Raw genomic sequence first — 15,775 nt, forward strand, 5'->3', positions numbered from 1 at the left:
GGCAGGTGTGTTGGGGCAAGTTGGAGCTAAACCCTGGAGAGACACCGGGACCGAGATTGGTGACCCCTGGTTTAAAGTATTTGAGTATTTTCCCAGACTTGCTGCTTTTTCAATTCCTGTCGAGTTGTAGTCTATTTAAGAAGAGTCTTTGGGTATAACATGTTACAGTTTACTTTATTTTGCCATCCTCTCTTACATAAATGAACTATAGTGTCCTGAACCCGCTCTTAAAAATAAATACAAAAGTTTTATCTGGCATCTTTAAAATCTGTCATTTGATTGACTGAAAGTGCTGCTAAAATGAAGGTTTATGGCTAAAAAAAAAGTATTGTAATTGGAATCAACAAACACATACTGACACAGTTCGACAAAACAAACTTAACATTTGATTTCAGTAATCTCCTTTACATGAGGCTGAAAAACACCCTCTCGAAATTAAATGACGCATGAAATAAAAGCTGTTTTCGCTTGCAGTGTCTCGCCCTAAACTCTTTGCATGAGGTTTGAAGTGATTGTTGAGCTCCGGGGCAGAAATCTGTACCTCTGATAAGACACAAAGCTGGTGTTCGGGGAAACAGACAGACAGACAGACAGCGGGAGCTTTTTTTGGGTGGAGGGGGATTTCAGCCAGTCTAAAAATAGCTCTCATCGGAGGGGGGTGGGATCAGATTGACGTTACCATGGCGACAGTGGGAAGGGAGAGGATGGTTGGCATTGAGGTTTTAGAGTTGGATCAGACTGCGGAAAAGAGGAGACGATAAAGGTGTGGAGGCAGGATTGGTGAAGGAATGTTCAAGTTTTCCGCATCACAGCTGCTGTCGGGTGAAAGCTCTGTAACTGTATCGTTACGCATGTCAGAATCGACACCGAACACCTGCCTAAAAATCACAGACTGTGAACAGGGTCATCTGCAGCCTTGCACAGAAGACTATAAAGACTCAAACTAGCTGGTGAAGATTTAGGCTAGCATATAACTTGGGAAGAATATAAAAGATGCCATGCAAAGTTGTACCTTGCAACTTTTACTGGCTTTTAAATTGGAACCACTACGGGGTTTATATCTTAAAGTCTGTATGAACCGGAAGCTGCAAACATTTTTTTTTGTATTGTGATGCAGTTCCTAGAGAAATGAAACATTAAATGAGAAATCAGTGGGTGTGGCTTGTTTTTTTACTGCAAGCTGATTGGATGTGGTAAAGTAGACATTTCATTCAGAACGATTGGCAAAATGATTATTACCACCTAACAGACACCTCCTCCTCACCATTTCTGTTGTCAAAACTGACGGTTGGAGGGGCGTGATCAAGTATGTTAGCCACGCCCACTAACTCAAACAGACACAAGGTACGTTTGACTTCATGCAGCACTGCGCAGACCGATCGAAATCTGTCTTAAAGCGGTGCATGCTGGTTAGAACTTTTGTTCGGATTGATGCTGCGCCGACGCTACGTGACTGTCACATGTGGCATCAAAGTTCCGCGACAGTGCTCCGAGATAAGACGATTGATTCAGCCGGTGCAGCATCTGAAGAGCGACTGCTGGATTTCGGGTTTATTATTGGACAAATTCCATCTCACAAATTACAAAACAGTCTTTTTGGGTTAAAGTGCTTTTTAAAAAATGCTTTCATTATCTGAAATAATCCTATTCCTGGATATTTATTTCCTTTTTATGTGCCTTCTCGTTTTTTCCATAATTTCGCATGCGTTTGACATATAGGCTACTTAAATTTGATTCATAATTCCCTTATTGTTTAAAAATGAACTATAGTTTGTAGAGACTGTATTCTGTTTTATTTATAATGTAAATCTTTTGTTGTTATTGCAATAAATAAATGAATAAATAAATAAATGATCACACCATGTAATCGGTCATCATGACTGCAGCAACTTTGAGGCCCAAAGCGTCTGACCTGATGGCTTCGTTTTCAACTCTGCCCCCACCTGAGTTTGGTGAATTTCGTTGATTGCCAGGCTGCAGCCGTGCTTCATGTCGAACGCAACTATAATCTGAAAATTTTACCATAAACAAACAAGAAGTGCATTTTCATATTTTAATTTTAGATTACAAGGGCAAACATTTTTTTAAAAAACATGCACAGATAAATTGTTCATCACCAAAACTAGCAACGGGAGCTAACAAAATCATATGATTAGTTTTGATTCCATTTGTACTTTAAATCGTGCAATTCTGACCTTTTTTCTGAATGGCGACAACTTTTCTAACAATTGTAAGGGCTTTTTGTGGAATGATTTTGAGAGTATAGTTACTAAACTTTAAACATGAAATAAAAAATACTTTGTAACTTTTATTCTAGGTTTAGAATGCAAATTCAATTAGATCCACTTGTTTGATAAAACAAGTCTGTCATGTTCAATTGAAGTCAGAATTATTATCCCTCCTGAATTATTAGCCCCCCTGTTTATTTTTTTCCCCAATTTCTGTTTAACAGAGAGAAGATTTTTTTCAACATTTCTAAATATAATAGTTTTATTAACTCATTTCTAATAACTGATTTATTTTATCTTTGCCCTGATGACAGTACATATTTTACTAGATATTTTTCAAGACACTTCTATACAGCTTAAAGTGACATTTAAAGGCTTAACTAGGTTAGTTAGGTTAACTAGCCAGCTTAGGGTAATTAGGCAAGTTATTGTATAGCAATGGTTTGTCCACAGTTTGCTCCAAATTTCAGTTTTTAAGTGAAGAAAGTAATATATTGTAGCAGTTTTTTTTTCCTTAATACAAGCTGTGTTTTTCTTTTCATGCATCACAGTAATAATCTATCTACAGGTTATTTAGTGCAATAACCAACACAATCTCACGGCAATTCGTAATTTTTTGATCTAGTGGCTAATTTGTATGAATTCGTACGATCTAATTCGTACGATTTAATACGATTTGCTCATCCCCAATGACAGTTGGGTTTAGGGGTGGGGTTAGGTGCCACGCCTCCTTTTTAAAATCGTACAATTTCGTACGAATAAACTCGTACGAATTAGCCACTAAACTGACAAAACGTAAAATACTTACGTTTTCTTGTGAGATCAGGCTGCAATGACACATCTTTAAGTTTGTAATCTCTAGTTTTTTTGTTTAAATCAGGTTTAAATGGTAAGAGTTCCTGTGGGGACAAAAGTAACCCAATGTTTGCAATGTTTGGATTTAGATGTTTTATAAAAATTAATGCACATTGCCGATAATAATAAAACATATTCAAAAACTGTTGGAAAATTTAGCATTTTGCATTGTTGGATTGCTTTTGAAACATTTGATGGAACTGAAATTTAAAGAGAAAATTCGTTTAATATTTTTTTGCAAAAATAAAGGACAAAATAAGTTTGCAGATATAGTCAGATATATTTAAAATAAGCAAGATTAAGCCAGTAATTCTAGTTTATATTGTTGTGTTACTTTTGACCCACCCGTGCGTAACATTTGTCCGTGCTGACGTAGTCAAAAGTAATAGTCAGCAACTTTTGTTTAGTTATATTGTGAAGTTGTTATATTGTGATATTGGAGTTGTTCTACATTGATCCAAAATAACACATGATTTTAATAGACCCCTCAAAAATATATTTCTGCTAAAAAGATTATCTTTTTTTTGGTACTTTTGTCCCCGCTCTCCCTTATTAAACTTCAATTTTCAGTGACATTTGAATTTTATTTATTTTTTTAATCTACTGGAATGTATTATGAGTAGAACATTTTATTTTTTTTATATATATATATTCTGTAAAATATTTGGAAAATGAGACATGTCTCGTTATATTATTTCTGGATATCTGTATTATAAAAAAACATGTTATCATATTTAAAAATATATAATAATGCTTCAATATACCCAAACACAGAGGAACATTAGGAACATTACATTAGGAAAAAATGTCAAGTCACCTTTGTTTTTCAGTGCTTTTTACATTAGTAACACTTATTGAAAGTGCTTGAATTTTAGACATATGGACTTAAGGCTTGAATTAAATTTGAAATTGAATTTGTTTATGGTCTTATTTCAATAATTGCACTCAATTGTCAAAAATACAATGAAATAAGGAAATCTTACATTAAACATCTTAAATTTAAATCTTGGACAATAACACTGACAAATAATGCAGATTTTATCAATATTTCAGAAACTGCATTTGAATATTACAATATTGAATTCAACAAATTTTATGAAGTTTTTGAAAATTTCTCTGGTCTTTCATGAAAACGTGGGAACCCTGTCAAAGGGTTGATTCTTCTGATTTAAATATGGCAAATCTGCTAAACAAGCCTTGCATCCATACTAGAAATACAAATTATTATAAAATGATTCAAAATATTTAATAAACTGGCAAAATGTTAACTTTCAAGTATAAAATTGATTTTTTTTTTTTTTTTTTTGTGATGAATGCTTAATTCTTAATTTTTTTTCTAGTATGCTGATTTTCTGTTCAAGAAACATTTCTTATCATCAATGCTTAAAACAGTTCTGATTCTATAATGCATTATATATACTAAAAAGTGTCAAACAGTATATTCAAAAGTACCTAATTTATTGAAAATAGAAAGTATTTGTAACATTCCAAAATGATGCACCGTATATCATTGTGAATGACATTTTATGCATAACTACTGTCATTAAATATGTTTCGTTATAAAAGATCCTAATACACAGCCTTGTTTTCCTACAGGCATTTAGACAACCATCGTCTGTGGGACCCGAATGACTTTGCAGTTTCCTGTTTCAGGATAATCATGTACTCAATACAGGTAAAATGAACAGATCCTCACTTCATCTTTGTGTTAATCCTGTGAGAGCATTGCAGCGTTTAATGATAATGAAGAGTAAATTCACTTTTACAGCATTTATTATGAAATGTGTGTGTGTGTTTCAGGCGCAGCATTCTCACCATGTGATCCAGCAAGTGTTGTCTCACCTTGACACCCACAGTAAGAACACGCCACGTGTAAGAGCAGGTATCGTTCAGGTGCTGCTCGAGACAGTTGCCATTGCTGCCAAGGGCTCCATCGGTAAGACTGAGAATAATGCATCATGGTTATTATTAGTGCATGTTCTTTTTTGGGGGGATTTATTAAATGTTTAAATTCAACTCTGAAACATAATCCATCCTGAATGGCTTGCGCTATGGACATAGTTGAGAAAATACACGGTGGAATGAAGAAAGGTGTATTTGTCTGAGTGATCAAGCGTAAAACTGCTACTTTTACATTATTACATTTTCTGTTCAAAAATTTAAGGATAGATATATACTGTAGATCAGTGTTTCCTGATCCTGTTCCTGAAGGCACACATTTTCAACCTCTTCCTAATCAAACAGACCTGAATCAACCCCATCAGAACATTAGAATACTAAAACCCGAAAGGAATGGTTCAGATAAAGGAGACATCCAAAATAATCACTGTTGGTGTGCCTCCAGCAACAGGGTTGGGAAACGCTGCTGTAGATAGATTTTTTTTGTCCTTAATTAAATGGTTCAAATGGTTTAATATTAATACCTTAATTAAAAGCATACTAATTAAAAGTATAAGTATAAAGTGCAATAGTTTTTAGTACATGGCAATACATTTGACTACTGCAAAAATACACAGAAGATTTTTATTAATATATTTCTCAAAAGTATTGTTTGAACATATTTGCTCAATATTAGTACACTTTTAGATGGTTCTTGAGTTTGAATTCAATTGATTTTATTTTAAATGTATTTGTAATAATACTTAAAATATTTTTTTTCCAAATGGGCTGATTAGCATGTTATTTGAAAAGTACACCAATATTTATACATTTATATAAAGTGTAGTTATATAAATAGTTCTCAAGTTTAAATTGAAACTTTTAAAAAAAATATTAAGTACAAACCAAATTCAACTTCACATACTAGAAATATAATATAATATAATATAATATAATATAATATAATATAATATAATATAATAAAATATAATAATATAATATAATATAATATAATATAATATATATAATATATTATAATAAAATATAATAATATAAAATAATATTATATAATATTATAATATAATTTAATATAATATATATAATATAATAAAATATAATAATATAATATAATAATATAATATAATATTATATAATATTATAATATAATTTAATATAATTTAATATAATATATATAATGTAATAAAATATAATAATATAATATAATATAATATAATAAAATGTAATGTAATAAAATAATATAATATAATATAATATAATATAATATAATATAATATAATATAATATAATATAATATAATATAATATAATATAATAATTCATTAATTTTCTGTTCGACTTAGTCCCTTAGTCTGGGGTCGCCACAGCAGAATGAACCGCCAACTTACCCAGCATATGTTTTACGCAGCGGATGCCTTTCCAGCTGCAACCAATCACTAGGAAACTTACATTAACTCCCATTCACACACACATTTCATTTAGCATTTAGCATTCCGCATGTCTTTGGAATTGTGGGGGAAACTGGAGCTGGAGACTGGGGAGGAACCTCATGCAAACATGGGGAGAACATGCAAACTCCACACAGAAATGCAAACTACCACTCACACTTTTTCTTCTCATTTCATTATCTCCCCTGAAGTTCATTACTCAGTGACTTCACTCACCTCTCCTTCCTGAAATCTCTTTTCTTTCGCAGGTCATATTGCTCATAATCAAAACAATGCTTACACCTTTCTCAGTTCCGTCTCTTCACCACCCAATCTGTGGTTGGGTATGTTAACAAACCAAAAGTCGCCCAACCAAAACCTTCAGCAGTCTCTAACTTAGATGCACAGTACAATACAGTCAGCTAGTGCCCTGCAATTAAGTATTGATAGTTAATTAAGAATGTGTATTTATTTAAATGACTGACTGAAGGTTTTGTGGGTTTGCTGTGCTGTGTAGAGTACCTGCAGCGCCCCCTAGCAGTGCTCTTTAGTTCCTGTGTCTACTAGTCATCATGATCTGTTGTATCCTTTTTTTATTTGATTTTATAAATGTTAGACCACCTAAAAAAGAAAATTCTGAAATTATTTAATCATCCTTGTGTCATTATAAACCTGCTCATCATGGGAACACAAATGGAACACATTGAAAGTTTCACAAGACTGTTATGATGTTATGAATGCTCATCAGCATCTTAAATCCTTGAAAGTTTTCAATATTTAGATTTTTTTTTTTAAACCTATGAATATTTATATGTATTTAAGTATGTATTATATCATCTTTGCATCAAATTACAAAAAAGCTAATTACTGTTTATGTGAGGCATTTGAAATGCAGCGTCTATGGACAGGATAGTAAATTTGATGATGTTCTTTCTTCTGGCTGCTGATATCAGTCTCACTTTATTTTTTCCTTTTTCTAAAAGTCTTGATAACACCATTATGCAGTTTTCCTTTTATTATTTTAGCAATTATAATTGTAAAAACATTATTTGTTGTACTCACCCATTCACTGTGCTCTAAGTTTACCCAACTGTGACAACTATATAATCATATGAATCACACAGTTTAATCTAATTTAACCCTTATGTACTTTTGGGGATGTTTTCATGCACTCTTGGGTGTTTTTAAGTCTTAATTTGGCCTTAATCTTTTCTGTGTTTCAGCTAGCAGAATATTTGGTGACATCTTATTTTGACAACTCAACAATACACTCTGGGCAAATTTACAGCCCCTTTGTTATGTTTGGGATGAAAACATCCACTAAGTTTAACTGCTGTAAAAATGCATCAGCTAAATAATTTTTTCAAATTTATTTTGCATTAATCTGTTAATCTACCTTAGTCCTAATCAAAACTACAAAATTACTTAGAATATTAGACGATTTGAACTATTTAATTGCCAAATTCATAAATGGTGTCACTGATTTGGTGAAAGAAACACACAAAATGACATTTTCAATATAAAAAGTAATTGTGGACTGGATTTATTTATTTTGTTTACCTTTTATCAAAGTCTTGGACATGTGAAACAACGTTGCTTTTGATACATTGTTTTTGATTATTTTCAATTATTTAAGCCCAAATTTACTGTTGGTGGCTGTTTTATAACCACATTTTTTGATTACAAAACCATGACACCATATAATCATGCGTTTTTGATTGTTGGTGGTTTTCCCTGTTGGGAAGAGGTGAAATTTGTAATTTTTACTGATTTTCACATTTTCACATCAGTTGACCCTTTAGATAGGCCTGTGCAAAACACATTTTTTTTAAAAGCTTAGTTTCTGGATTTTATATGGAGTATAACAGCAAATTAAAGTGTGTGTCTGTGAGAGTGTGAGTGACCTTCCCGCATTTAACTTGATGTGTCTGAGAAAATCAAAATATATCTTAGATCTCAGAACTACATGGAGAAAATACAAAGAAAGACTGTGTGTTTTTGAACCATCAGGTGTGGTTAAAATGTAAATCAATGTGGCAAAAACAGCCACCAACAGTAAATTATGCACTGTAAAAAATAAATCCGTAAAATTTACGGTAAAAAAACGGCAGCTGTGGTTGCCTCTATTTTACAGTTAAAAAATACGGTGCAAACCGTAAAAATAATTTCTCATTTTAACATTAAACTACCGTATTTTATTTATTTATATTTATGTCTGTATTTTGAATTATCATCTACACATCTTTTGTTACGCAGATAGACACGTTAACACAGCCAAATGCAGGTGGTGATGAGAAAGTTACATAATGAATCAATTCTCATTACAAACAACTTTTCCCACAAGCAGAAAAGTGTATCAGTGTATAGAAGGTGCTCAGTGTCATTCACACAGCTACTAAACACCAGTATGGTAACACGCATAAAATTAAAGTCATGAAATAAACATTGTTTATCATCCTTAGATGTAACATAAATCTCTAATGTATATCACTGATGGGGAAACAACTAAAAAGATCCATAGTAATGTCAACAAAAAGTATAAAAAGTGATGTGCCTTGCAGAGAATTCTGGGAAAGTCAATTTACGGTTATTCGCCTGTTATATTAAGGAAAAATACTGTTAACCAGGTTACGGATTTTTACTGTAGCATTTTTACAGTTTTTACCGTTGATATCAAGGCCATTTTTTTACAGTGTGGAGAAAAAAGGAAAATCTAACAATGCATCAAAGCCAATGTTGTTGCTAATCGTTCCCATGTCCAGGGTTGTGATAAAAGGAAAAAAATCCAGTCCACAATTACTTTGTATATTGAAAATATGTCATTTTTTGAGTGTTTTTTTCACCAAATCAGTGACAACATTTGTGAATTTGGCAATTACAGAGTTAAAATCCTGTAGTTTTCTAAACAATTTAATCGTATTGATCAGGACTGAGGTTGATTAACAGATATATGCAAAAAAAAAGAAAGAAAAATCACCTGATGCATTTTTTTCAGCAGTTTAATTCATTGGATGTTTTCAAAAACAAAAGGGTAGTAAATTTGAACAGTGTTCAAGGGTTAACAGCAGTGGTTCTCATGGAGAACTATGAGTTCAGGGAAGTTTTTCTGAGTTGAGCTGTGTGACACTAAAAACAGCAGGACATTTTATCTGACCGCAGACACTGAATAACGGCAGCACATTTTCTCAGGCACTTTTTACTAGAACCGGGCTGACAGAAGTGTCAAAAGCTTTCAAGCGCATCAAGTTTTGATCAAAAAACACTCCACAAGTTGAGACGCAATAATTTACAGCATTCATATTTTCAAGCAAGCATTATCAAGCAAGCATTATCAAGCAAGTCTAATTTGATTCACGCGCAAGAACCCATGAGATTTATTCTTCATTTTTGCATCATATAAAGAGATCATGTTGCTTCAGGAGACTTGAATATAAATGCTTATGTAGCAGAGGCCATGGTCTTTAGGCTCCTTGTTAGAGTAACCGACTACCATGTTAAGAGTTGCCGGTTGGATCCCAGCTTGGAGAGGGTTGGATGGTGTAGGTACAGCGGCGTTACATTGGTGCCCTGACCCAGATGGGAGTGAGGTTTAGGGGTTAGATGTAACAGAGGCCAGCTAGTGAAGTGCTGTGCAGGTACACCTCATTCCTCTGAACTTAAAAAGGTGCTCTAGCGACACACTAGAGGCATGATCTTTAGCCTCCTTGTTAGAGCAACCGACTCCCATTCGAAGAGTCGCTGGTTTTATCCCAGCTTAGAGCGGGTTGAGTAATGTAGGACCAGCGGGGTTACACTTAATTAATTTTGGTCACACTTTATTTTAAGGTACAATTTTCACTATTAATAAACCATTGATTAGCTATGACTTTAATTTAATAAACTCCTAATTTGCTGCTTATTAATAGCTATTAATGTAATAGTTGAGTTTAGGTATTGGATAGGATAAGGGATCTAGAATAAAATGACGTGAAAGTCTGTGTGAAATCAAAATTTGCAATGCTTATTTTACTAGTGCTCATTGTTATTCTTTAGGTGAAAAATTAATCCGTAAAGTTAATTCTCTGAACAAAAAATATATTTTGGTAATTTTCAGTCAAAGTCTGACCATTTGCTTCTGTTTTTGGAGTTTCTGTCCTTCTATGTTGGCATCAGTTTGACGCCTTCAGCCACAATATTCTTAACGACGCCCCTACTGCTGCACATTAAAAAAGCCCCGCCCCTACTCAAGACGCAGTGCTGTAAAGGAACAAATTACAAATACTCAAACTACTGTAATTAAGTAGTTTTTCTCAGAAATTGTAATTTACTAAGTAGTTAAAAAAATTGTGAACATTTACTTTCTCTTGAGTCAATTTTTTTTGCTGTATATGTACTTTTGCTCCACTACTTTCCTTCAACCTGCAGTCAATACTTTATTTTTTCTTGTTTATGGGGATTAGAAAAATCAGTCCTGTGATTTCTGTCCAATCAAATCACACACAGAAGGTAAATCACATCGAGCTACCTAACGACATAGATGCTTTATAAATGCAGCAAACAGATTGAAAGCATTAAAAGTTTCCAAGATGTCCAAAATCGTTCCACGTAATGACCCTAGAGACCCAGATGCATGTCACTGATGAGAAGATGATGGATGTTTACTGTATGATGACTGAAATGGCCTTAACCCAGCAGGCACAAGGCGTCAACATGACGTCAGATTGATGTAGTAGCCCAACGTGATGGGGACGTTGCATTATGTTTGGAAATGAAAATCGGGTTGACATCAGAACCCAACATCAGGCTGACGTCAATGTCCAACATCCAACCTAAAATCAACCAAATATCAACCTCTAATAATGTTACAGCTTGACATTGTGGGGACGTTACCACTATGACGTCTATCAGATGTTGGATTTTTTATTTGTCATACCTGATGAATAAATGTCAGTATTAGATGTTAATATGACGTTGGTTTAAGATGTTGGCTTGATGTTGGATTTTGGTCACTTTCTTACACAACCTAAAATCAACCAAATATCAATGTCTTTTGACGTTGTTTTTGGACATCAAAATAAGATTGGCTGGCTAGACATTAAATTTTGGTCACCTGACATCACAAACTAAATTTAACCTAATATTAACGTCTTATGATGTTGTGTGCCTGCTGAGGCAATAACTAAATACACTACACAATGTTACGTTTACACACATATAAATTACATGTAAATGCATCAGCTTTTTATAGTGTAATACTCACTACTCACTACTCTTGAGTACTTTTGAAAAGTCTACTTTTTACTCATACTTTGAGTAATATTTACAACAGATACTTTTGCTCTGCGTGCACTATGTTTTTAAGTAAGTAATGGTACTTTAACTGAAGTATGATTTTTCAGTACTCTTTCCACCACTGTTTAGAAGTCAACACACTGACATAAAAGTCTCAGCAACTTCTTGTTCACATGGATTTTAAGTATAAATAAACAGCCAATATTATAATAACAGCCAGAAAATAAGCCACTAATTAACAATGAGAATCGGTACTTACACTAAAGTGTCTCCTTACTTTTTAAATGTGAATAGACATTTAATGGAGGATCTGAAATCTCTTAGATTGAATTAAACATATCTTCATTTGTGTTCCGACAATAAATGAAAGTTTGAAGGTGAATAAATGATGACAGATTTAAAATTTTAGGCTGATCTGACCCTTTAATCTCATATAGTCCTTATTGATTAGTCCTAGAGGCAGAACCTGTGACTTTGAGCATCTATTTTTGTGCTGATTTAGCAAGAATTGTCTGCAAAAATCTGCATATTGACTTTGTGCTGTGTGCGTGCTTTCAGGTCCCACAGTGCTGGAGGTGTTTAACACCCTGCTGAAGCATCTGCGAATGAGTGTGGATTTTGAGCTGGGCGACGGGTCCCGCAGGAACTCCACCAGCAGCCTCTCCTCCGTCCGCACTAAAGAGAGCGAGGAACGCATTGTCCAGAATGCCATCATCCAAACCATCGGTGACAGCTTCACATGCTCACTTAAATCTATCGTTTTATGAGGCTGAAAGCGTCACTAAAGCGATTTTGCTACAATTGTTTCATGTTTAGGTTTTTTTGGAGGAAATCTTCCTGATTACCAGAGAGCAGAAGTGATGATGTTCATTATGGGAAAAGTTCCAGTTTACGGGACGCCATGCCACACGCTGGACACTGTCAAGATTGGGTAGGACCGCATGTGTGTGTGTTGATTTGGAGAACGTTTTCTAAATGTCTGATTAGCGCTGCTGATTACGTGTGTTAAGCTGACACATATGCAACATGCAAATGACTTGTAATCAGAGATGTCAAAAGCATATCTCTATGGAGTGTTAACTTGTAGGATAAACAAATCGGGTGCCAAAACATTGCTTTTTCAGATCTGTGAAATGTAAATTCTTATATTTAGTTGTTTTTATTTGTACACAATTTTCCATTCATCTTCTTATTGCATTCCTGTTTACTTGAATAACAAACATCGATTACCCTTTTAAGTAAATCTGGCCCTAAATGTGTAAACAACATATATAAGACATGTTTTTAAAGGTTGCATAAACCGTAATATCAATCAAGTTAAATAATCATTGTTGATATTTGTCATCTTCCTTAGTTCACATATTTGTTTATAAAGAGATGAGTCAAATTTCCGTTGCTAATGACCACTGAAATTTTAGAGTATAATGTATAAATTATTCGGACTTTGCACACGAACATGTAATGGATTTATGTACACTACTAACTACTTACAAAGATAACAAATTTATAAATGAATGATATACTTGTCAATGTAAATTATTATGGACTGCTACTGCGTCTGACATTGATAATAATATAATAGTTAAGATGAACACAGTTTCTATAATTATGCTTTATAGTTAAAGGTTTATGGCTCTGCATACAATGACTTTATCTTGATGGAGTTTATAACCGTTTCACTTTACTTCAGGACGCATCAATGCTGTTCTGTAGGTCTATTGGAGACATTCATAAATATTCCTAGCAAATCTAATATATATTTGAGGGGTCGTGCAAGAAGTTTTGTGCACAAACTGAGGAAATCGGCGCACAAGCAAAGAGATTCGCATGCTTGTAATACTGTGCTCACGATGTTTGTCATTGAAATAACACCATAGGTAGTTGGTAGATCTGTGTAAAAGTAATAATAATAATAATAATAATAATATAGGAATGTTTCATGAGACTTGAATTTCTGTCATCTTTTCTCAGGCATCAGGGCACTAAGAGAATCCAGGCGATGCTGCTCAGTTCTCTTATTATGGTAATGCTGTTTTATTTTATCTAGACTATCTGTGTGTGTGTCTGCGTGAGTGGCCATTCGTGCATAAGCATGTGTGTGGTGAGGCAGTGATGATTTAAGAAAGCTAACGATGTGATTACATTCACCAGTGCTTTGCTAATTTTTGCTGATAATTTAGGGGTGTAACTATACATCACTGTATTGAAATTTTTGAATGTGTATTGTTGGTGTAAACAGCATTTAATTTTTTCAACCCAGACTCATTCTGAGAACGTAGTCCCGTGGACGTTTCTGGAGAACGCAAAATACGTCCCGGGAGGTATGCATTTTTGCAGTTTTCACGTATCCCCGAGAGGCCGCTGTGTGTGCTTTTTCGTATCTCGAATGTCTCTCGAACATTCGTGCCTGCGCTGTTTTTGCGTAAACCCACCAGAGGCCGCTGTCGAATGACCGTCTGTCTCGCTAACTGAATGAATCATTGACTGTGCGACCGGCCAATTGACTGACTCACCCTCCTCCTTCCCTAAACCCAACCAATTCTACCGGTTGACCCGCCCACCCGCTTACTTCCCTAAACCCAACCAACAATTTACAAAAGCCGTCCAGAAAAAGAAAAGCCCTCGTGTGATTTTTACCTCGTTTTCAGATTTTACCACGTTCTCACCCTGTTATGAACTTGTTCACTTTATTTTTTGGATTCTGTTTTTGTCTTACCTGATTTCTGGAACCGCTCTTCCCCGGACTCGAACCCAGTCATCGTCGTCGTCATCGTCATCAACTCCTCTCTGCGTCTCAAGTCCGCCGACGTACACGAGCTAATTGGACAAACTGGTTGCAGCAGGAAAGCCCTCCACATGGATGTAAACAGTCAGCTGGTAAGCACGAAAAGGAATGGCGTCATACCACCCCGTAGTGTTCGCGTAAAAAATTAAATGCAGCCATACGTACCTCCGGCTACATAATTCGTGGTCTCCAGTAACGTCCTCGGGACTACGTTTTCAGAACGAGCCTGTGTTGCAAACAACCAATTTTTCAGGAGTCAGTGTATTTACAAGGTATAACACCTAAAAATGTACATTATTTTGGATGAAACCTGAGATTTATGTTTATTCTCCTAAATATTTATTTGAATACTTATTTAATTAATACTTATTATTTATTTAATACTTGCGTCATAATAATACATTAAGCAGTCTCATCCATGGTTTCCACTACATTAATTTCTCTATGGCGGGGGCGCCACACCAAAATTCATCCCGCCACAGCTACATTACAGCTTCCCATTCAAAACATTAAGTCGTTGTTTTTTTTTTTTTTTAAAGCCGGTTATAAACGCACCTAAACGTATTAAAAGGTAAGTGAATAATAACAGCGTAAACTTTTCTGTAACCATAGTAATGCTGTGCGTTATTTGTTTAACCCTTTAAGGTGACATCCTGACTGACTGAGTGACAGGTGCGTGATGCATGAGGCTAGCAAGCACAACGTACTGTAGCTTTCAGTTAAGATGAACACAGTTTCCATAATTATACTTTATAGATAATGGTCTATGGCTCTGCCTACAATGACTTTATCTTGCTGGAGTTTATAGCCGTTTCACTTTACTTCAGGACGCATCAATGCTGTTCTGTAGGTCTATTGGAGACATTCATAAATATTCCTAGCAAATCTAATATGTATTTGAGGGGTCGTGCAAGAAGTTTATGCACGAACAGAGGAAATCAGCGCACAAGCAAAGAGATTTGCATGCTTGTAATACTATGCTCACGACGTTTGTCATTGAAATAACGCCATAGGTAGATGGTAGATCTGTGTTAAAGGCCTACCGCAACAGCTGGAAAAAATCCTAGAGGAAACACTGTCATCCAAATCCAGTGCAAACTAACTAACTGGTTAGTAATTTGTATTTTTTTAACCAAGTGCCGATGAAAAACACTAAATAACCTAAATGAATTAAGCTTTTGTGATTTATAAATATCAAAATGTAAATATATAAAATATGTAAGCCAGTTAAAATTACAGACAATGAATACAAACTTTGTGTTTTTATTCCTTGTCTTTATGGTTTTAAATTGCTTTAATATTTTAGATATTCAT

At 34.4% G+C, this 15,775-nt stretch overlaps 1 protein-coding gene across 2 annotated transcripts in view; it reads left to right on the top strand.

Moving 5' to 3' along the window:
- efr3a (EFR3 homolog A (S. cerevisiae)) overlaps positions 1-15,775 on the top strand; it is a 92,578-nt gene that overhangs the window by 56,792 nt on the left and 20,011 nt on the right. For both annotated transcript variants that reach the window (XM_056479926.1, XM_056479933.1), the window contains exons 9-13: positions 4,680-4,758; positions 4,884-5,019; positions 12,235-12,402; positions 12,493-12,607; positions 13,648-13,699. In XM_056479926.1, the coding sequence (XP_056335901.1) occupies positions 4,680-4,758; positions 4,884-5,019; positions 12,235-12,402; positions 12,493-12,607; positions 13,648-13,699 (550 nt within the window). The remainder of the gene's footprint in view (positions 1-4,679; positions 4,759-4,883; positions 5,020-12,234; positions 12,403-12,492; positions 12,608-13,647; positions 13,700-15,775) is intronic.

This window comes from Danio aesculapii, chromosome 2 (assembly GCF_903798145.1).
Source record: "Danio aesculapii chromosome 2, fDanAes4.1, whole genome shotgun sequence".
NCBI lineage: Eukaryota > Metazoa > Chordata > Actinopteri > Cypriniformes > Danionidae > Danio > Danio aesculapii.